Source organism: Rattus norvegicus, chromosome 3, assembly GCF_021556685.1.
Source record: "Rattus norvegicus strain SHRSP/BbbUtx chromosome 3, alternate assembly SHRSP_T2T, whole genome shotgun sequence".
NCBI classification, from domain to species: domain Eukaryota; kingdom Metazoa; phylum Chordata; class Mammalia; order Rodentia; family Muridae; genus Rattus; species Rattus norvegicus.
The window spans coordinates 31,669,735-31,691,970 of NC_141536.1; the positions used below are offsets into that span (position 1 = coordinate 31,669,735).

At 38.3% G+C, this 22,236-nt stretch overlaps 1 protein-coding gene and 1 long non-coding RNA gene across 3 annotated transcripts in view; one reads left to right on the plus strand and one right to left on the minus strand.

The window, feature by feature from the left end:
• LOC147995459 (uncharacterized) overlaps nucleotides 1–22,236 on the minus strand; it is a 272,034-nt gene that overhangs the window by 7,080 nt on the left and 242,718 nt on the right. For both annotated transcript variants that reach the window (XM_087655111.1, XM_087655112.1), the window contains exon 2: nucleotides 5,224–5,340. In XM_087655111.1, the coding sequence (XP_087511237.1) occupies nucleotides 5,224–5,340 (117 nt within the window). The remainder of the gene's footprint in view (nucleotides 1–5,223; nucleotides 5,341–22,236) is intronic.
• LOC134486359 (uncharacterized) lies at nucleotides 1,468–21,999 on the plus strand. Its single transcript, XR_015684332.1, has 2 exons — nucleotides 1,468–1,662; nucleotides 20,772–21,999. It is a non-coding gene; the product is annotated as an uncharacterized LOC134486359 (long non-coding RNA).

Sequence of the window (22,236 nt, forward strand, 5' to 3'; positions counted from 1 at the left end):
TCTTCACAATGGAACTTCTCAAAAATGACTAACATGTCCAAAAGATTTCCTAAGCTAGGGAGGCAATGTTATGTATAACATTGATTCTATATTCCAGTCTTTAACATGCAGGCAGAGTCCTATCTGCAAGAATCTTATGATGTAGAAATGTGAGCTTACAGCTACCTCGACCAAGATGATTTTCTCTGTCCACCTGCCAAGGGGGCAAATCAGTAACCCTATTCAATAATAGAGGTGTCCAGAAACAATCTGAATATTAGCAGGTAATTTGTTCTCCCATGCTGCCAGCAAGACCCTGCTGGGCCTGCTACTTGAAATTGCCCTCTAGTAATGAGCTTGTCTGATGTGCTTGTGCTGCCAAATACGGTGTCCCTAAAGGCACTTAAGGGATTTGAAGGGTATATGGTTAGAGAATTAGTTTCGTGTATGAAGAAGTTATCTCTGCCAGTGTACCAGCATTTGATGAGTGAAAAGGTATTCAATATACTTGCATTTTTGAAAAGTGCAGAAAGACCCCCATACAATTTAATTTATGCAGTATTAATGTCTACAGCCACTCTCTAATTTCATCACTTTACTTTTTTTTTTCTTTATGATCGGGCAATTTTATCCATAGTAGCTATAACAGCTAACAGTGCCAGGGCCTCTAATTTATGTGTTAATGTGGTGTTCTGGAAGCTTGAGGTTAAAATGATGAATATCACCTGGGAAGAAGATTGGAGGCGCACAAAAATAACTGGCAAGTCGCCTTGTAGAAATAGCTCTCAACTTTATCAAACCATGGGGTAACATGTCAGATTATATTATGTACAGTTAATTATTAATGCAGTCTGGGCCTTATTTTCAAAAGCACAAACAAGCACTTCCAATAATTTTCTTCCCATGGGAAAAAAAACTCTGTCGTGCCCCTCAAATTGAGCAGCAAAATGTCCCTTACAAAATACCTTAAGGCTTCCATTTTTCCAGATTTAGCATGCATCTGAGACAAGAAAGCTTTCACAAGCCTCCTTGCCATGGACAAAACAGAGATGTGTTTTTGCTTAATTAAAATTCTTTTTTGGCAACAGATGTCCTTGCAAAAATAGCTCAGAGTGCGGTGAAGCATTTTTATGGGCTGGAGTTCAGCAACGAGAGGCCGTCATCTGCCTTCTCTGCTCAGAGAGCAACACAAGAGAACCAGGTGGCTGGTCACAGTTTGAAAAGTGAACAAATGTATTTATTCATTCTGAGCAATTTGCAACCTACTGGGAGAGCAGGAGCCCTCTCCCAGCCCCTTGCTTCTGAGAGCAGGGACTGGGAGAAAAGGGAACTGCTTAATTGCTTTGCACAGTTTTTCTCACTAAAGCAATTAGCACCTAGAGGAAAGTCCAGGAGGACACAGTCAGGCCTCAAACACATATGGTGGCCGGAAACTGGCTTGCCTACTGGCTCAGGCACACAGGTGATTCAGTCAGCAATGTGGTCTCTCTCAGGCAGTGCTGTGGAAATGCTCTCTTCCTACTTCTGACTTTCTCCTCCACTGAAAAGCCAGTGTGCAGAGTGAGCGGAAGCTTATCGGCCTCGGATGCTCCCAGGGAAAACTAGAAAAGACTATCCTCAGAGACTCCAGAGCTTAAACAACTTAGAGCTGCACTTTGGACTAAAATGGCTACTGAATAGCAGGTGAGAAAACAGATAAACCGACAACCGTCACTTGGTTGAGCCTCATATGAGCTAAGCCAGGCTCTATCAAGATGTGCTTTTCTCTGTGCAAGAGGGAAGGTGGGAAATGAGCCTAAATCTCTGCTCGCAGACTGAACGGGCTTTAGCCTTTTGACCCTCCTACCCTCAGAGTGCTAGGATATGAGCAAAGATCACCATGCCTAGCTGGGATATATACTTTGAAATATAAAAATGAGGACTGTTTGATGGGACACCTGACTTTTATGTACGGCAATATTCACCGAGAATATGAGTCAGTTCTCTGTCTCTCTACATCTTTCCCTAATGTGTTCTCTCTCTCTCTCTCTCTCTCTCTCTCTCTCTCTCTCTCTCTTTCTCTCTCTCTCTCTTGTATTTTTTTAACCTAGCTATAAGACAGGATTACAGAAAAGACATTCTACTTATTTTTGGCATACTGTCAATGGCTGAATCAGATAATCCACTAAAGCACAGCTCCTTAATTAACTCAGACAATCACAGAAAGCTCGTGGCACTAGATCTTTCCAGTAATCAAAGTCTTTTTCTTGAGACACAGAATCTCTGTAATATTTAGCCACTTCTGTTGGAAGGCTTTGTAAAAGGTATTTTTTAAATGTCCCTTTTGATCTGGACTAGTCACCCAAAGGTCACTTCATACATGGGCTACCTCTTCCTTTTGTGCAAAAAGAAAGCAGTAAGATACTTTACTGAGTACTTTAAATTGTCTGATTTCCTTGTGGGTGGGTGGATACTTTAACATGGTTTCATCCAAAAGCCTGGGAAGAAAGGAAGTACACCGTGATGTTATTTATACATTAGTTTGATCATTATTTGCTTGTTGATCATTGTTTGACCATCCAGGAGCAGGAGCTTTGCTTTAGTAGAGAGATACACAAAGTTCTGGACATCTGGCAGTTTGAGCTATGACAGAGCAGGTAGCGATTATAGCATTGAATTCCTCCTTCATCTACTCGCTCATACATTATGCAATATCATGTCATTTAGAGCTGAACCCTCCAGGAATGAGCCTTCATCAGCCAGGCGAAAGGGACTCCCTTTGATTTATGCACCCTGACAGGCAACTCCAGGGTTCAAGCTTGGGAACAGATCATCAAATAGGCTTCGTGAAGGGAAGCTTCCTGCTACACTGGGTCAGAAACACTTCTAACCTGATTCCACTTTGAGCTGAAGTCTATGTACTAGACTAACAACTTCTAAAATAAATTTCTAGCAACATTATTAAAAGTTTGCAGTGCTGTGTAGGAAGAGGATTCTGAAAAGGCTGGCTAGGATTAAAATAAAATTTTAATTTATTCAAGTATTGTAACTTCTGTTTTGGCTATTTGTGTCATTATCCTCTATACGCTTTCACTTGGAGATTATAAATGAACACATAAATGTCTATGCATAGACCACATCTTAAAGTGAGAAAGTCTGTACTCAGCCAGCAAGACTGGGCCAATTAGAAGGTCCTCAAATAGATCTGGAATAAGCAGAGGGTTGCTTTTTGTTAAGAGGAACCCCTTTAGGGGTAAGGTCTTGCATTCATCCACCTTGAAAGTGCCACGATATACTTTCTTTATGTTTCAAGGTGAACAGGTTGGGGTTCTTTCTGCCTACTGTATTCAACATGCAAGGGGAGTAACCTCGAAGGTATTCCTATCCTTTAGACAGTATTCTAGAACCCCAAACATAAAGAATGACATGTCTCAAATCCTTTCTGAACTATAAATTTAAACTAACATGCTCAAAGATGTACAGCATAAATGTGCGTGCTCAGAAATGTGTCTACCCTTAAAGGAATTGCCTATATGAACATGTGTGTGCTCCCTCAATAAAATTCCTAGGCTTCCTGTGTTTCAGGAGAGCATTACTTTGGAAACAATTCTGGCCCTCTCCTTACATGCTTGCTGTATGAAAAAGCCATTCTCCAAGTCATTCCTTGTCTATGGCTGTTCTGGCTTTGTATTCACCAACATGTAAAACCATTGAATTCAGTTATATAATTGAAGAAATAGGAACATTAAACAGAAAGGAAAAAGGCTCATAGAAAGAAAGAAAACAAATAATGACTTGTCCATCTTTGAAAGGTGGTTATTACCAAGGAGTCCTACATATATCTATCAAGGAGGTAGAAGTATATATTTATTTCTTTTGTAAACATCTGTACAGGGTCCACAACCCATGATAGATTGATAGATTGATGTGAGTGTGTGTGTGTGTGTGTGTGTGTGAATTATTATTGTTGTTACTTTACTTTATGATAATGGGGAATCCGTTCACATGTATATCCATTCACATTCTAAATAACATGTCCCTATAGCATATTTGAGGACTATATTGGCATTATTTCCCTCCTCCTTTTCTCCCACCAATTCTTCCTTTGTCTCTCCTTTTCCTTTTTTAACTTCATGGCCTCTTACTTTATGTTTATATTCCTGAGTGTATTTATTATTCATTCTCTATGTATATGTGTTTAGGGATGACTGTTTGGATTGGATAAACTATCAGAAGGCTCGTCCCTCTGAGAAGATTGCTTCTTCCTCTCTCAGAATGCTGGTATACAGGCTAATTTTATGTCAGTGTGACACACACTAGAGTCATCTGAAAGGAGGGAACCCCAATTTAAAACCTTCCTCCATAAGATTGTGCAAGCTAGCAACCAGTGCCCCTCTGTGTCCTCTGCATCAGCTCCTGCCTCTAGGTTCCTGCTCTGCTTCAGTTCCTGCCCTGACTTCCTTCACTGATGAACAGTAATATGGAAGTGTGAGCCAAATAAACTCCTTCCTCCATAGCTTTTCTTTTGGTCATGGTGTTTCATTGCAGCAATAGAAACCCTAAGTAAGACAGTCAATAATAGAGGAAACGTTCCCTACTCACAGAATAAGCTACTAAGACAGCATTTGCTAAACTATGCTATTCCAAAAGAAGTATATTAGGTACATCTTCTACTTAAATATGTTCAACTTACATTGGATTGATTGGAATGTAACTCCAGAGTAAATTGAGACAACCCATTGCCTGGAGATTCTGTAACTTTCAAAGAAACCAAGAATATCTATCAACCTAAATAAGTGTAAATACTTGACCAGTATTGACAAACAAAAGTTACTTCACAATTCATTGTGCTTAGCATAAAAGTTGGGTTCAGACAGATGTCTAGTCGGAGTATCTGTGTTCCATAGATGTGTCAGTCAGGCCAGGGCTCTTTGCTGAAACTCCTTCCATTTTCCTAGTCTTTATTTTCTTTTTTTCTTTTTTCTTTTTTCTTTTTTTTTTTTTCCGGAGCTGGGGACCGAACCCAAGGCCTTGCGCAAGCGCTCTACCACTGAGCTAAATCCCCAACCCTAGTCTTTATTTTCTATTACTACTCAACCCATGGGTTGCAAATTCAAATGCTTCCCAAGACCTGCCATAGGAAATCCTGGCTTTACTGTAAGAGTTTCAATTAGTATGATATGACAAAAGTCATTGTCACTTCAAAGTGCTTTAATTGGGCAAGCAAGCTGACACATGAAGGCCTCTGCTGGACTGCAAGCCTACCTTCCTTTGGAAAATCCATATGCAGCATTCTCAGAAGTCCTCCTCGCCAGCTCCTTTCCATTTTGCTGCTTCCATTGTACTACCTCAGGGTGATGTGACTGTAGGCAGATGCTCTTTCTACCCAAAGTATATGAAAGTAGAAAAAAGACGGTATAATTTCCTCAGTGCATACAGCATACATGAACAGTAGTAGGACATTGAACCATATAAATACATACAATTAAAATGTGTTTAAATGTAACACTTAACTCACATTTACAATTGTATCCTAAGTGCTTAAGATACCAAATATTTGATTTCTAAATAAAAGATGAGATTTGCCCAAATAATTATACAGATCAAACTATCCATAAATATATTATTTGCTGCTAACTATAATCAACATTTTATGAAATTTCAAGTACATGTCATCATATAAACACATGTATATATTTACTAGTCTCTTGGCAAGTAATGTATGCTGACTAACATTAGAAAAAAAAGTTCTGTATGTTTACTTTTTAAAAGGAAGAATGAAGCAAGACAGAAGAAAAAGACGCGGTGATAAGAATGGAGAAGTTGCTTTAAGAGGGATGGGGTTTCTTTAATTAAAATTATTCAAGTGATCATCATCACATCTCATCTACCAGACAGAACCTATTAAGTGAAAGGCTCTGCACCAGAAGACTATGTGTTAAATGCAGTTGACATGATTTGGCCTGTGGTTTTTTGTTTTTTGTTTTTGTTTTTGTCAGGGGGGTTGTTTGTTTGTTTGTTTTAGAAGTATCATATAGCAATTCCACCTTAAAATTGAAAATTTTCACATTAAGTTTCTTATCTTCCATATTCTCTTCTAAAACAATGTGGGATCTCCAGTTATCTGTCAACATTGTCCTGCCACCAACATTTACATTATCTGAATGGTCTCCTTAGACAGGTGAGTTCAATTCCATCCAGGGTAGCAAGGAGAGATCCATGTGCTTTGATGCACACACAGCGGTATATGGAGTCTACTGAGAAATGCAGAGATGGAAAGTCTATAAGGGTTGGGCTGGGTCTCTAAGGACAGCAGGGCAAGAGGAGGACTTGCCTTTGCTTTTCAATAATAGTACATCAAAAATTAAAAACAACATATATGAATATATAAAATATTCAGAGCACTGGGAGATACTGTCTTCCATCTCAAGGGCAGCGATTATTACTAAGTGTAAAAGAAATCATTGAAAGAATCAATGCTTGTCTAAGTCTAGACCATATGGCCAGTCAAGGGGCTTCTGAGAAATTCTCTTAAGCTTACAGGGACTGTGGGTGGAATGAAACTTTGCAAACTTCTAAGATGCAAGGTTCTTTCTCCGTGTACTATGTGGTTTCTTTGTAATCCCAAAGAATTCATGGCTAAAGAATAGGCTAGAAATGTAGGGATTCTTTGAAAAATTAACTGCAGCTTTTCGTTGCTAAATATCCTTTGAAGAAAAACATGTGGCAAGAGAGAGGCTAGGTGTCCAGGAACACCATGTCTTATCTATTCCAATTCTGGCTTTATGAGATTTAAAAATATATCTTGGAACTTGCTATTAAGGTCAAGAGTAACTTGGAAGCAGACAATGAAATGCATTCTACACGTTCTTGGGCATACTTATTTAATTCCCATTCTCAACTATTTCAGTTAAATTACTTTAAAATGTCAAGGCTCTAAGAAGTGTAAACACATAGTTATGCCTAGAGATGAAGAAGTGTGAATACAAAAGAAGAGAATTTCCAAGGAAAATAGTTTTCCACTGTAGAGAATATTAACAAGGAAGACAAATAAATAATTGCTCAATAAAGAGAAGACCGAATTAAAAGGACATAATAAATCACATGAAGATATTTAAAAGGTTTCATTCAACAGAAAACTGTATACCAGTAGCTTAGTCCAACTCATAGCTATAATAAATTTTTAGCTATGTGGTATATTTTTCAAGACATAGAAAAGCCCCCAAATTATTTTTCTGAAAACCTTTAGTAGACTGTTTTACGCTATTAATATAGTTACACTGATCAGCTAAATTTAAAGTAATAATAACATGAGCTAGCCACAGCCAAAGAAATAACAAGAATACTACCCCCAACAAAAACCAACAAAAACCAACCAAACAAAAAAAACCACTAAATACTAGTTTTATAAGTTTTGCTTTCATTTCATTTGCTTTCCTTGGATGTGTTATACAATTCTCTCTCTCTCTCTCTCTCTCTCTCTCTCTCTCTCTCTCTCTCTCTTCCTCTCTCTCTCTTGCTCTCTCACTCTCTTGCTCTCTCCTCCCTCTCTGTCTCTCTTTCTCTTTCTTTTTTTCTTTTTATTTCCTTTTTCTTTTTCAGACAGAGTTTCTCCGTATTGTTATGACTGTCCTGGATGGTATACACTCTGTAGACCAGACTGGCAGACCTTAAACTCAGAGATCCCGAGTGCTGGGATCAAAGGTGTATATTACCACACCTGGCATCTCTTTCATTTCTAATGTGAGATTCAACTATGTGGTTTCTGTGGATATTTAGAACTCCAAATTGCATATATTTTTATACCTTTTCTGAAGGGAGCAATCTATTACTTGATACTAAAACTTTTACAAGATACTAGTTAGCAACTTCTAAGAGGAAAACATATCTTTTTTAGAGTATCTTTTTATTCAAAAAAAAGTAAGACTATGTAAGAAATAAAATCAAAATAGCTATGATCCACTGCCACTGTCTCCCTATGCCTTAAGTCTTCTTTTATTGTTGTTGTTTTGTTTTTGGTTTTCTTTATTTTTTTCTTTATTTTTATTGGATATTTTATGTATTTACATTTCAAATGTTATTTCCTTTCCTGGTTCTCCCCTACCAGCCCCTCTCCCCCTGCTTCTATGAGGATGCTCTCCCTTCCACCCAACCACTCCCACCTCACCACACTGGCATTACCTACACTGGGGAATCCAGCCTTCACAGCACCAAGGGCTTCTACTCCTATAGATGGTAGACAATGCCATCCTCTGCTACATATGTGGCTGGAGCCATGGGTCCCTCCATCTGTACTCTTTGGTTTGTAGTTCAGTCCAAACTCAATGGAAGTTGGGTTGGTTCTTCTTTGTATGGGGTTGTGAGCTCATTCTGCTCCTTCAGTCCTTTCTCTAACTCCTCCATTAGGGTCCCCCTGCTAAGTTCAATGGTTGGTTGCAAGCATCCTCCTTTGCATTTGTCAGGCTCTGGCAGAGCCTCTTAGGAGACATCCATATCTGACTCCTGTCAGCAAGCATCTATTGGCATCCACAATAGTGACTGGGTTTTGTGGCTGCCTATGAAATGGATCCCCAGGTGGGGCAGTCTCTGAATGGCCTTTCCTTCAGTCTCTGCTCCACTCTTTGTCCTCTAGACAGGAACAATTCTGGGTTAAATATTTGAGAAAGGTGGGTGACCCCATCCCCGACCTAACCTCTGGATATGGTCTGTACAGGAAAATACATCTTTAGGGAAAAAATAGAATATAGAAAAAATTCAGTTTCTTTTCTAAAACTTTTTTTGTTTGTTTCTTTCTTTTGTTTTGTTTTGTTTTGTTTTAGTTTACAAAGAATCAGAATTCTTTGTGGCAACTTTCAGACAATATTTGTTTTTGTTGCTTCTTTTTCTTTGTTCCAAGAAATGGAGTAAACCACCAACCAAAGAGCACACATGGGCTGGTTCTAGGCCCCTGCACATGTAGCAGATGTACAACTTGGTCTTGTCCCCCAACAAATGGAGTGGGTGCTTATCCTGACTCTAGGCTACCTGTGGATCCTGTTCCCTTAACTCGGCTGCCTTGTCTGGCTCAGTGGGAGAGGATGTGTCTAGTTCTACAGTGAATGAGTTGATGATATACCAGGGTGGGTTGCTACCCAGGGAAGGACTCCCCATTCTCAGAGTTCAAGAAGTGGATATTGGGGGCCTGTGAATGGGGGACTGGGAGAGCTGGGACTGTGATCAGGATATAAAGTGAATAAATAAATAAAATTTTAAACATGAAGTAGAGCTAGTCTGCCTGACTAGATAAAGGCTGTTGGTGTGTGAGTTAGGTATGTAAGCACAGCATAGAAGTGGCTCACTTCTGTGAGTTTGGATGCTTCTGGGCAAGAATAATGAAGTTTGCATGTCCTATAAATGTCGTGACCCATTCAGGAACTTCCAGCTGGAACACTAGGCTGGTAGGAAGAGGATAAGGAGGTGCTGAACATAGGAGAAAGCACAGTATTCCAATAGGAACTGCCTCCTGGTTAGGCATGCAGGTGTGGCACAATGTGATTAATGTGACATGTGCTTTGTCTTGCCTACATAAGCACAGTGTATCCTGAGTAGGTGAAATCAGCAAACTGGGGATTGTTTCGTGAGAAAAGTCAGAAAATCACAGAACTATAAAATGTTACAAGAGGAGTTGTCCACATCTTCATTCCTTCATTTCAATCAATATATGTGTGTGTGTGTGTGTGTGTGTGTGTGTGTGTGTGTGTGTGTGTGTGTGTGTGTGTTTGAAGGATAGAAGGAAGGGGAAGGGAGATGGGGGAGGAGAAAGAAAGAAAACCAAAGTTTTGAAAAGTAATACTTCTGGCTTAAGGTATAACTCAGTATTTCTCCAACATGCAGAAGGTCTAGCATTTGATTGCCCGGGTCCCATCAAAATTGTTTTTAAATCAGTTAAATACAATACTTCTACATATTTCACTACTTTGTCTCATTTAGCTAGGCATGTCCATATCCAGGTGTCTAGGGCATTTTACTATCAGGTATCATACAGTTACAAAGTTATATACCCTTCATGTCCTACTGTATCTTCTAAACTGCCTGTATGAAAGGTCCACACACCACACATTTACAGTAGAATATAATCATTTTACTTGTTTTCCAACTTTGTGCTTCTCATGGACAGAGTTTTTTTTTTCCACATTGAATTCCTAGTACAAAACAAAAAGAACTACAAATGTTACACAGGTTCTAGTTGATTTAAGAAATATGCACCCTGAATGCTTTAGAACAGATATCCTCTCAGTGAAATATTCAGACCATAAGCATCTTCATCACCTGAGATCTTAAGTTGAAAAACTGTAGACGCTGCCTGTATCTACTGAACCCTAATCTATGTGCTAGGGGCAAAAGACATAATTACAGGAATAAGTATATAAATACAAGAGATATTTCTTTACTACATTTTATTCTTTTGTGGCTGTTGTTGCTCTGTTTTTGTTTGTTTGTTTCCTTGCTTGACTTTTCTTTCTTTTGTTTTTGTTTGTTTGCTTGCTTTCGAAACAGGGCGTCTCTGTGTAGCTCTGGTTATGACAGAACTCACTTTGTAGACCAGATTGGCCTTGATCTTAGAAAACCACCCACATGACTCTGCCTCCCAAGTGTTGAGAATATACATGTGAGTCACCCCACTTTACAGTTTATTCTGATTTTAAAAGTAGTATTTTATCTGACTTGGATAAATGGAAGACTAGAGCCTGCCTCCTCATGAGCCAGTGAAAAAGAAGACTCAGAATAAGAAAAAAGTTGACTTAACTTCAGGAAGAGAGAGAAAATGAGTTTTAACCACTCGCAAAGGTAGTGATGACAGAAATGTTTGAAGGGAAGGTCATCACACAGAAAGAAACCACACTGAGCAATTCGATGAAATAAACAATACTGGATGGCAAAAGTCTGACAGTTCAAGATACAAAATCAGTAATTTCAATGTCCAAATTTTATTTTTAAACAGATGATTCATTTTAAAGGTTAAGAAACTTCAGAGTTAAACTATACTGTAGGAAAAAATGGATGTAACAGATACCTAAAATATATTTCATTAAATATAAACAGAAAGCACATACTTCTCAGCAGCTCTTGAACATCATCTAAAATATAACATATCCAAACTTATAAAGCAAGTCCTAAGAAAGCAAAAGTCAAGATTATTTCTTTTATTAATTAATTAATCTAATTTTACATCGCGATCTCTACTCCCTTTCAAGGTCTCCCCTGTAAAGAGTACCTCCTCCTGTTTTACCTCTCCTTCTCCTCTGAGAGGATGCCCTGCCTCCCTAGTACCCCTCTACAGGACTAGGATCATGCTCTCCCACTGAGGCCAGACAAGTCAGCCCTGTTAGGGAACAGACCCAACAGATTAGGGACAATCCCCTCCAGTTGTTGTGGGACCCACATCTGCTACAAGTATGTTGGTGGCCTCAGTCCAGCTGGTGTATACTCTTTGGTTAGTGGCTCAGTCTCTAAGAGCTCAATGGTCAGGGTTAGCTGACTCTGTTGGTCTCCCTGTGGAGTTCATAACTATTTCTTGCATTTTACCAGATTATACTGGTATAAATCATAAAATGAATAGCATGAGAAACTACACAAAAACACGAAGATTGAGAATTATTCCTTTGGAAGACCACTGATTCATTGGAAACCCAGGAAGGAAACTTTCCACTTCCTAGAAGCAAATGAAAATAAAATTACAATTTACTTGAACCTTTGGGATGCAGTTAAATTGGCTCTCAGAGAAAAATTTACAACTGTAAGTACTTACAAATATAGATATCAGGGACTGGGAAGATGGCTCAGTGAATGAGTGTGCTTTCTACCGAGCTTAATAACCTGAGTTAGAGCCAAAAACCACATAATAGGAGGAGGAAACCAACTTCCATACATGTGACTTTTAGTATACACTGCCCCCCTCAAACACAAAAGAAAGGTAAAAATAGTTTTAAATGAAATATCAAAAAAAGCTAACAATGCAACTCAAAGTCTTAGAAAACTAGGAATAAGGCAAACTCAAAAATAGGTGACAAAAACTAGTAAAAATCATGGCAAAACTTAGTAAAATGGATAATTTTAAAACTTAATAAAAATCACTCAAAAATATTGATTCTTTGAAGTTAAAAAAGACCTTCCAGAATGTAATGCTAAGACCAGATATATCCATTGCTGAATTCCATTAAATCTTTAGGTGACCACTAACATTCCTCTATTGTTCCACCAGGTAAGAAGGGAGGGAAAACTACTATATTCCCTCCACTTAGCCAGAAGGACTCAGACACCAAAACTAAATAAAAATACAACCTCAGCAAACTATCGAGTAATGTTCATGATAAATATAGATATAAAAACTCGAAATAAAGTATGTATAAATTATATTAAAGAACACATTAAGAAAATCATATACCATGGTCAGCTTGGTTTCATTTCCAAAATGTGAGTTCTGTCCAATATACAAAATCAATAAATGTAACACAAGTCATGGAATTTAATGACATGGAATGAGAACCCAGAAATAAGCCTACAGAGCTACAGCTATCTAATTTTTAACAAAGGTATCAAAGGCGTTGGAAAAGAGACCGTTATGTCAACAAATTGTTGCAATATAACTGGGTCTCTCTCACTTGCACAAGAATCAATTCAAGATAGACCAAAACTTACATTTTGAAACCTCTAGTGGAAAATAAGTAAAATGAATCAACATACAGGCATAGGCAAGAGTTTTAAAAAAAAACAAATTGAATAGATAAAAAAAGAGTGCCAAGAATTGAAAAGTGGGATTATATGAAATAAAATTATTTTTTCTGTACAGCCAAGGAAACGATAACTAGAATGTATTTGCATCCTGAGAAATGAGGGAATATCTTTGCTAACAATAGATCAGACAGTATTAATATATAGCATACGTAAAACTCTCTGTAAGTTAAACATAAATAAATATTTCAAATAAAATCTAATGAACTAAATGATTTTCAAAAGAAAAAAAGAGAGAGGAAGGAAGGAAGGAAGGAGGGAAAAGAAAGGAAAAGAAAGAAAGGAACAAAGAAAGAAAGGGAGAGAAAGAAAGAAGGAAAGAAAAAGAGAAGGAGGGAGGGAGGGGGAGAGAGAGAAAGAGAGAGAAGGTTCTGTAAGTTAAACATAAACATTTCGGGGCTGGGGATTTAGCTCAGTGGTAGAGCGCTTGCCTAGGAAGCACAAGGCCCTGGGTTCGGTCCCCAGCTCCGAAAAAAAAAGAACCAAAAAATAAATAAATAAATAAACATTTCAAATAAAATATAATGAACTAAATGATTTTCAAAAGAAAGAAAGGAGAGAGAGAGAGAGAGAGAGAGAGAGAGAGAGAGAGAGAGAGAGAGAGAACTAGTCCTACTTAGCTCCGACAAACATTCTTGGCCACTAGCCTATAGCAGATGCCACATGTCCCAGCTCTCCTTGAGACCTAACATAGTTGCTGCATTCTTCTTCCTCCAAAACATGACAGAAAGACCCTCTCTCCTTCCTTGCTTCTCCCTTTACTTCCTCAGAACTGGAAGTCCATCCCCACCTAGCAACTGCCCCTCTCACCCCCAGCCGTCTTTACTGACAAGTGAAGAACCAATTGGGAAACAGGACATTTATATCAGAACCTCCCACTTACAATCAGGAAAGTGTGAAAACTGCTTTGAGTTTCTGTCTTACCCCAATTAGAATGACTATGAAAAAGAGAGCAAATGATAACAAATGCTAATGGAGATACGGGGAAAGTAACTCTTGTATGCTACTGATAGAAACATGCATATGTAGAGCGATTAAATCAGTCTGAAGGTTTTATAGCAAATTAAAAATAAGTGTACCATATGATTCAGTTGTACCCATTCCTATGTAAACACCTGAAGGTTTCTAAGTCAGCAGCCCAGGATAATTCTGTACTCATGCTTAATGCTGCTTTATTCACATTAGGTAAGAGATGGAATCATCATTTATGTCCTCCATCAGATGAATGAGTAAAGATAACATGGTATACAGTAAAATTTTATTCAGTCATAAAATAGTGAAATCATGACATTTGAAGGAAAATAGATGCAGTTAAAGATCATTATATTAAATACATAAAGCAGAGTCAACAAAAACTCCATATTTCCTCATGTACATCCACTTTGTTAGATTGAAATATGTGAGTGTAGGTAGAAAATAGAAAAAGGACCATGAAAAGAAATAAAGGGAAAAATTGATCTCAGGGCAGGGAGGGTGAAGTAATAAAGAAAGATGTGGAATAAGGAATACTTTAGGGGAAGTAGAGGTCCTGAAAGAGAGGCAGGAAGTAAAGTATGGTGTAGAAGAAGACAGTTGAATAAGAGGAAGTAAAATGTCATATATGTATGAAATGCCACAGTGAAACATTTTATTCTATATACTGTCTTACAAAGTATAAAGTTTTTAAATTATCTTTAATCATTTTTTTACAGTCCAGTCATTATCCCTCTCCAGATCTGCCCTCCAACAGTTCCTCACCTCATTCCTTTTCCCCCAGCTCAAAAAGAATGCCCCCACTCCCACTTTAGCAGGCCTCCCCACTCCCTGATGCCTCAAGTCTCTTGAGGGTTAGGTGCATCTTATCTCACTGAGGCCAAACCAGGCAGTCCTCTGCTGTATATGTGTTGAGGTCCTCATATCAGCAGCAGTATGCTGCCTGTTTGGTGGCTCAGTGTCTGAGAAATCTCTCTGGGGATCTAGGAAGACTGATCTTCCTACGGGAAGGCTCCCCTCCTCAACTTCTTCCAACCTTTCCTTACGTCAACCACAGGAGTCCCTGACTTCAGTCCATTGGATGAGTATAATTATCTTCCTCTGTCTCAGTCAGTTGTTTGTTGGGCAACTCTGACACAGCCATGCTAGGCTCCTGTCTATAAGCACACCATAGCATCAGTAATAGGGGCAGGCCTTGGAGCTTCCCCATGAGATGGACCTCAATTTATGCCAGTCACTGGGCATCCTTTAACTCCGTCTCTTCTCCACTTTTGTCCCTGCAGTTCTTTTAGACAGGAACAATTCTGGATCAGAGTTTTTGACTATGGGATGGCAACCACACCCCTCTACTTGATGCCCTGTCTTTCTACTGGAGGTGAAGACTACAAGTTTCCTCTCTCCACTGTTGGGAAGTTTTGTCTAAGGTACCCCTCCCTCTGAGTCCTGAGAGTCTCTTATCTCCAAGCTCTCTGGTATACTCTAGAGGGTTCCTCCACCTTCCGTCTCCAAATATTGCATGTTTCCATCCATTCTGCTGGCCCTCGGGGCTTCACATCTGTCACCCTCTCAATACCTGATCCTGTTCCCCCTTTTCCCTGACACTCCCCTCTCCCATCCAGGTCTGTCCCTACCTCTGCCCCTGATGATTAGTTTCTTCTCCCTCCCAAGTGAGATTGAAGCATACTGATTTGGGCCCTTTCAGCTTATTAACCTTCTTGAATTCTGTAGATGGCATCATGTGTATTCTACACTTTTGGCTAATAACCACTTATTAGTGAGTACCTACCATGCATATCCTTTTGGGTCTGAGTTACCTCAGTAAGAATGATATTTTCTAGTTCTATCAGTTTACCTGTAAAACTCATGATGTCCTTGTTCTTAATAGCTAAATAGTTTTCAATTTAAGACATAAGAGGAATGATTAGAATCTCCTGTTGTAGAAATAGTAAATAATTTTCATTGTTTATGGTTTTTATAGGCAACCTTAAAAGTTAGCACTTGTGACTTGTGTTGCACTGTGTGAAAAGCCTGCAAGCAGACAGGTATATGTATAATGTCACACTAATACTATACTGTCACAATATAATACTATAATGTCACAATGAATTGAAGAATGAAAATTAAATGTTCTCTTTACCTCTTCAAACAAGCCCCACCTCTTATCCTCCAAAATAATAACTATTCAGGGCTCAGTATATGGTTTGAAACAGCCTATGTGCTTTTGTGAGTATGCATTTACTTACACAGGAGCTTTACAAACTAAAAAGACATTATCCTATATGTAGAGTTTTATGACTATCTTTTGGGCCTTCTTTTTACGTGTCACATGTTGTGTTTTCATGTCAACACACATAGTCGTTGTACCTAGTTGCTTGAAAGCACACATTGTGTTCATTCCTATTAGCAGACATACCCTAATTTATTTCAACAACTACTATTGATTCACAGTTATGATATTAGTCTCTTCTAACAGATAATGTTTCAACCGTGTGTGGGTGTATGTGCGCATGCGGGCAGGCGTGTGTGTATAAGTCTATTATTTCCAAACAACCGATCTTTTGGAAGTAGTGGGAAGCAAGTCCATGTGCATTTTTGACTGTGCCCACATTCATCCTTAAGCTTTATTCTTTTCAACTCTGCTTGACCACATTTCTGCTCATTCACTTCTGATCTGAGAGACAGGCTGGCAGAGATAGCTATTCTCCAGAGGATTCAAAGGCCTAAATAGCTAAATGCCAGGGGCACAATCATTGACATTGACTCTTTTTGGACTGAAATGCTGTGGTATTGGGCTTTGCGTCATGGGGATGTATACCAGATCTTCTATTTGTTCTTTTCCAGTACATCCTCAATGCTTCACCTCCTGCTATAAATTCTAGGGGATCCCAATGTGTGAATGCTTACTTCTACCCATTCAAAAAGCAATCCCTTACTGTGTACGAACTTTTTCCACTATACTAATTTAACTCCGGTGAAAATAGAAAAGGTGTGAATCTGAACTTACACTTTGAGTATTTAAATGCACTATTTGGAATGTAAGAGTCTCTGTAGATGTCCTCACAGAATGTGAAAGGTCCCATGCATACATATTAGACAGTCCTAGATTAAGTGTCCTCCCTCTTGGTAGTAGTACCAAGTGAGAAGATTGTGACCCATTGGAAGCTTTCTTTCCTTACCCCTAAAGACCTATCTCTAATCAAGTATCTAGAAATCCATCCTCTTCTCTTTTTTTTAACTTGAGTATTTCTTATTTACATTTCGAGTGTTATTCCTTTCCCGGTTTCCGGGCCAACATCCCACTAACCCCTCCCCCTCCCCTTCTTTATGGGTGTTCCCCTCCCCATCCTCCCTCCATTGCCACCCTCCCCCCAACAATCACGTTCACTGGGATTCAGTCCTAGCAGGATCAAGGGTTTCCCCTTCCACTGATGATCTTATTAGGATATTCACTGCTACCTATGAGGTCAGAGTCCAGGGTCAGTCCATGTATAGTCTTTACGTAGTGGCTTAGTCCCTGGAAGCTCTGGTTGGTTGGCATTGTTGTTCATATGGGGTCTCAAGCCCCTTCAAGCTCTTCCAGTTCTTTCTCTGATTCCTTCAATGGGGTCCCGTTCTCAGTTCAGTAGTTTGCTGCTGGCATTCACCTCTGTATTTGCTGTATTCTGGCTGTGTGTCTCAGGAGAGATCTACATCCGGTTCCTGTCGACCTGCACTTCTTTGCTTCATCCATATTGTCTAATTGGGTGGCTGTATATGTATGGGCCACATGTCTAGCAGGCTCTGAATGGGTGTTCCTTCTGTCTCTGTTTTAATCTTTGCCTCTCTATTCCCTGCCAAGGGTATTCTTGTTCCCCTTTTAAAGAAGGAGTGAAGCATTCACATTTTGGTCATCCCTCTTGAGTTTCATGTGTTCTGTGCATCTAGGGTAATTCAAGCATTTGGGCTAATAGCCACTTATCAATGAGTGCATACCATGTGTGTTTTTCTGTGATTGGGTTACCTCACTCAGGATGATATTTTCCAGTTCCAACCATTTGCCTATAAATTTCATAAAGGCATTGTTTTTGATAGCTGAGTAATATTCCATTGTGTAGATGTACCACATTTTCTGTATCCATTCCTCTGTTGAAGGGTATCTGGGTTCTTTCCAGTCTGGCTATTATAAATAAGGCTGCTGTGAACATAGTGGAGCATGTGTCTTTTTTATATGTTGGGGCATCTTTTGGGTATATGCCCAAGAGAGGAATAGCTGGGTCCTCAGGTAGTTCAATGTCCAGTTTTCTGAGGAACCTCCAGACTGATTTCCAGAATGGTTTTACCAGTCTGCAATCCCACCAACAATGGAGGAGTGTTCCTCTTTCTCCACATCCTCGCCAGCATTTGCTGTCACCTGAGTTTTTGATCTTAGCCATTCTCACTGGTGTGAGGTGAAATCTCAGGGTTGTTTTGATTTGCATTTCCCTTATGACTAAAGATGTTGAACATTTCTTTAGGTGTTTCTCAGCCATTTGGCATTCCTCAGCTGTGAATTCTTTGTTTAGCTCTGAACCCCATTTTTTAATAGGGTTATTTGTCTCCCTACGGTCTAACTTCTTGAGTTCTTTGTATATTTTGGATATAAGGCCTCTATCTGTTGTAGGATTGGTAAAGATCTTTCCCCAATCTGTTGGTTGTCGTTTTGTCCTAACCACAGTGTCCTTTGCCTTACAGAAGCTTTGCAGTTTTATGAGATCCCATTTGTCGATTCTTGATCTTAGAGCATAAGCCATTGATATTTTTTTCAGGAAATTTTTTCCAGTGCCCATGTGTTCGAGATGCTGCCCTAGTTTTTCTTCTATTATTTTGAGTGTATCTGGTTTGATGTGGAAGTCCTTGATGCACTTAGACTTAAGCTTTGTACAGGGTGATAAGCATGGATCGATTTGCATTCTTCTACATATTGACCTCCAGTTGAACCAGCACCATTTGCTGAAAATGCTATCTTTTTTCCATTGGATGGTTTTGGCTCCTTTGTCAAAAATCAAGTGCCCATAGGTGTGTGGGTTCATTTCTGGGTCTTCAGTTCCGTTCCATTGGTCTATCTGTCTGTCTCTGTACCAAAACCATGCAGTTTTTATCACTATTGCTCTGTAATACTGCTTGAGTTCAGGGATAGTGATTCCCCCTGAAGTCCTTTTATTGCTGAGGATAGTTTTAGCTATCCTGGGTTTTTTGTTATTCCAGATGAATTTGCAAATTGTTCTGTCTAACTCTTTGAAGAATTGGATTGGTATTTTGATGAGGATTGCATTGAATCTGTAGATCACTTTTGGTAAAATGGCCATTTGTACTATATTAATCCTGCCAATCCATGAGCATGGGAGATCTTTCCATCTTCTGAGGTCTTCTTCAATTTCCTTCTTCAGTGTCTTGAAGTTCTTATTGTACAGATCTTTTACTTGCTTGGTTAAAGTAACACCGAGGTACTTTATATTATTTGGGTCTATTATGAAGGGTGTCATTTCCCTAATTTCTTTCTCAGCTTGTTTCTCTTTTGTATAGAGGAAGGCTACTGATTTATTTGAGTTAATTTTATACCCAGACGCTTTGCTGAAGTTGTTTATCACCTTTAGTAGTTCTCTGGTGGAACTTTTGAAATCCAGCCTCTTCTAATAGAATGGTTGACAGTCAGAAGCAACAATATATAGATATAGATATACATATACATATAGATATAGATATACATATACATATACATATAGATGATATAGATATAGATATAGATATAGATAATATTATGTTATATATACAGAGATCTATTATAGCAAGTTATATATTACAGATTTAGTAACTGTTTTAATTACAGGTTTACTAATTATATGAAAATCTAGATGAATTATAACAATGAGTTATTTAATTATAAAGTCTGAAAATTTCTAGGACCTACTATCTTTGGGTTGAAGAATCTGGGGTGCTGCTCATAAATTTACAGCCTGAAAGCTAGCAGATTCAAGACATAAGAGCCAACTTACTTTCAATTCATGTCTAAAGACAGGAAGAATCTGAAGCAGCAGATCAAGGCTCTAAGACCAAGAACTTCTCTCTACATCATGAATGTCCTATTTTTTGACATACTATGATCATCAACTTATTGGATGAAGACCACACCTATTAGGGAAGTTATAATTTATCCAATCTGCTGTCTCAAAGTTTTTGTCATCAAAACACTATCACATACATATGCACAATACTACTCATTTTAAAAAATCTGAGCACCTTGTATCTGGGTCAACTTAATCCATAAGTCAACCATCACAGGAACTATCAGCTTTGCTTCATCGATGACTATTTCACAGATTTAACACTTACAACACTGACTGGTCACTGGTCTAACTATAGAGTGAATAATGTGGTTGACCAAGAGACTTCCTCTCACCATAAATATAACCTGAATATACAAAGAAGTAATTAATTGCTCAGAACATGTTGATATCAGCACACAGATTGGCATTTCCAAAATTTGGAATAAAACAGTGTGGTTCATAGATGGATGGATAGATAGATAGATAGATAGATAGATAGATAGATAGATAGATAGATAGATAGATTGGATTAGATATACAGATATATATAGATGATATACAGATATATAGATATGTACCTGAGGCCAAAAAGAGGCCTCAGAATCAACTTGGATCAACCCACTCTGTCTTCACATAAAGATACACAATGATACACAGTGACCATGCCACAAATGTCTAAACAGAAGAAGTTTAAGCCACACAGTTGCTAAGAAGCATACTTTTTCTTGGTCCTGCTTTATCCTGCAAAATGCCAATTACCACTCAATCAGACATAGGTTTTCTTTTACTTTTCTTATTTATGGAAAAATTGCACATAAGGGTGAACCCAACCATTCTAAGCTCACAATATAGTTCCTCCATTAGGCTTCTCATTCATACACCTTTCACATCCATTTTAAAATGTGCCTCAAGGCCAAGATAGAGGCAAGCATAGCAACTATGACAATACAAGACAGCTCTAAAGGACAGGCAAGACCATTTACTAATGTGTCACTGTTCTTTCCTTAGGTATAGTACATAAAAGAAAAATACTACAAGGTTAAAGTGTTTCCAAGGACAACATGTTAAGGAATGAATCCCATCATCCATTACGATTAAGAATGCATGCGTGCATACGTATTAAAGCCATTGATGATGTATGAAAGCAACCCATTGGAATGAAGTCACCATGTTGCTAATTGGACTGCCTCTTCTCTGATCAGCATGTAAGAGACCTCTTCCAAGCGTCCCAGACTCTCATGGACCTGCCAGTAAATCTGTCTTCCTTCAGTCAATCTCAGCCCACTTCCTTGTCTGCACAGCTGCTTGTGAGGATTGAAAACTGCTTTCTTATCTTAAAATTAAAATGTTAAATGGGTTGACAGGTTGCACTGATCTAATTTAATTAAACATACGAAAACAAAAGAACTGTTTATTTATGAAACTGTCATAAGCCATGAAATAAAGTATTTAATCACATTCTTTGGTACCTAACCGTCTACTGCAGAGGAAGACTTGAAGTGAGGGAAGAAGATAAAGGAGTACACCTCAAAGCATACTCGAAGTTGAAACTTGATCTCCTTGTTCATGTTTTATTGGACCCTAAATTTGAAATTAAAATGAAAATCTCATTCGGTTCATTGTTTTGATGTTTGTAAAACCCTTAAATTAACAAATCAACCCTCAGTTTTCTGCTTTTACTACTTTGCTGAGCATTAATTCCTACATTAAGCTGAATGACTATTTTGGCCACCAGAATGAAGAGCAGGTGACCGTCTGTCCTGATAGTCTCTAATGCACAAGGTTCTTTTTCAATAACACATGCTTCTGCAAGGTAGCAATCAAGATCTTGCATTTAGAAATTATAAATTTATGGAAGTTGTTATTACTAAAAGTAATGAAATAATTAAGTAAACCTTAAATTTAACATATCCACGATAAAACTATAGATATTTGTAATTATATATAATTTTTAATAGCATTTAAAATAGTATAAATAGCTATTTATCTATTTTTATGCTTATGTATATCCACATACATATGTATGCATATGCTAACATGAATGTATTTATGACTGTACTTGATGTATATACATTCCCAAACATTTAGGCATAAGTGAATAGTAAAAATTTAAGCCAACATAAAAATGTTCGTTTTTTTTTTATCCTTGGGAAATCAATGTTGAGGTGTAATTTTAAAAAAAGAACTCTATTTTACATATCTCTGTACATAAAGCAATAAAAATACAATCTTAGAATTTGTATTTTTTCTTTTTTAAAGTTTCATACAAGTATTATAAATGATTCTATAGATATTCACAATGTATCTTTGTCATATCTGGCCCCCTCTCCAACTCTTGTACTCCCTCATAGGTCACCCATATCCCTTTCATCTTCATGTCTTTAAAAAACAGAGTCCAATCAGTACTGCCCATATGCACTTGTGCATAGGAACATCCACATGGCCATGGCTGGCCTGGTAATGACCATCCCCT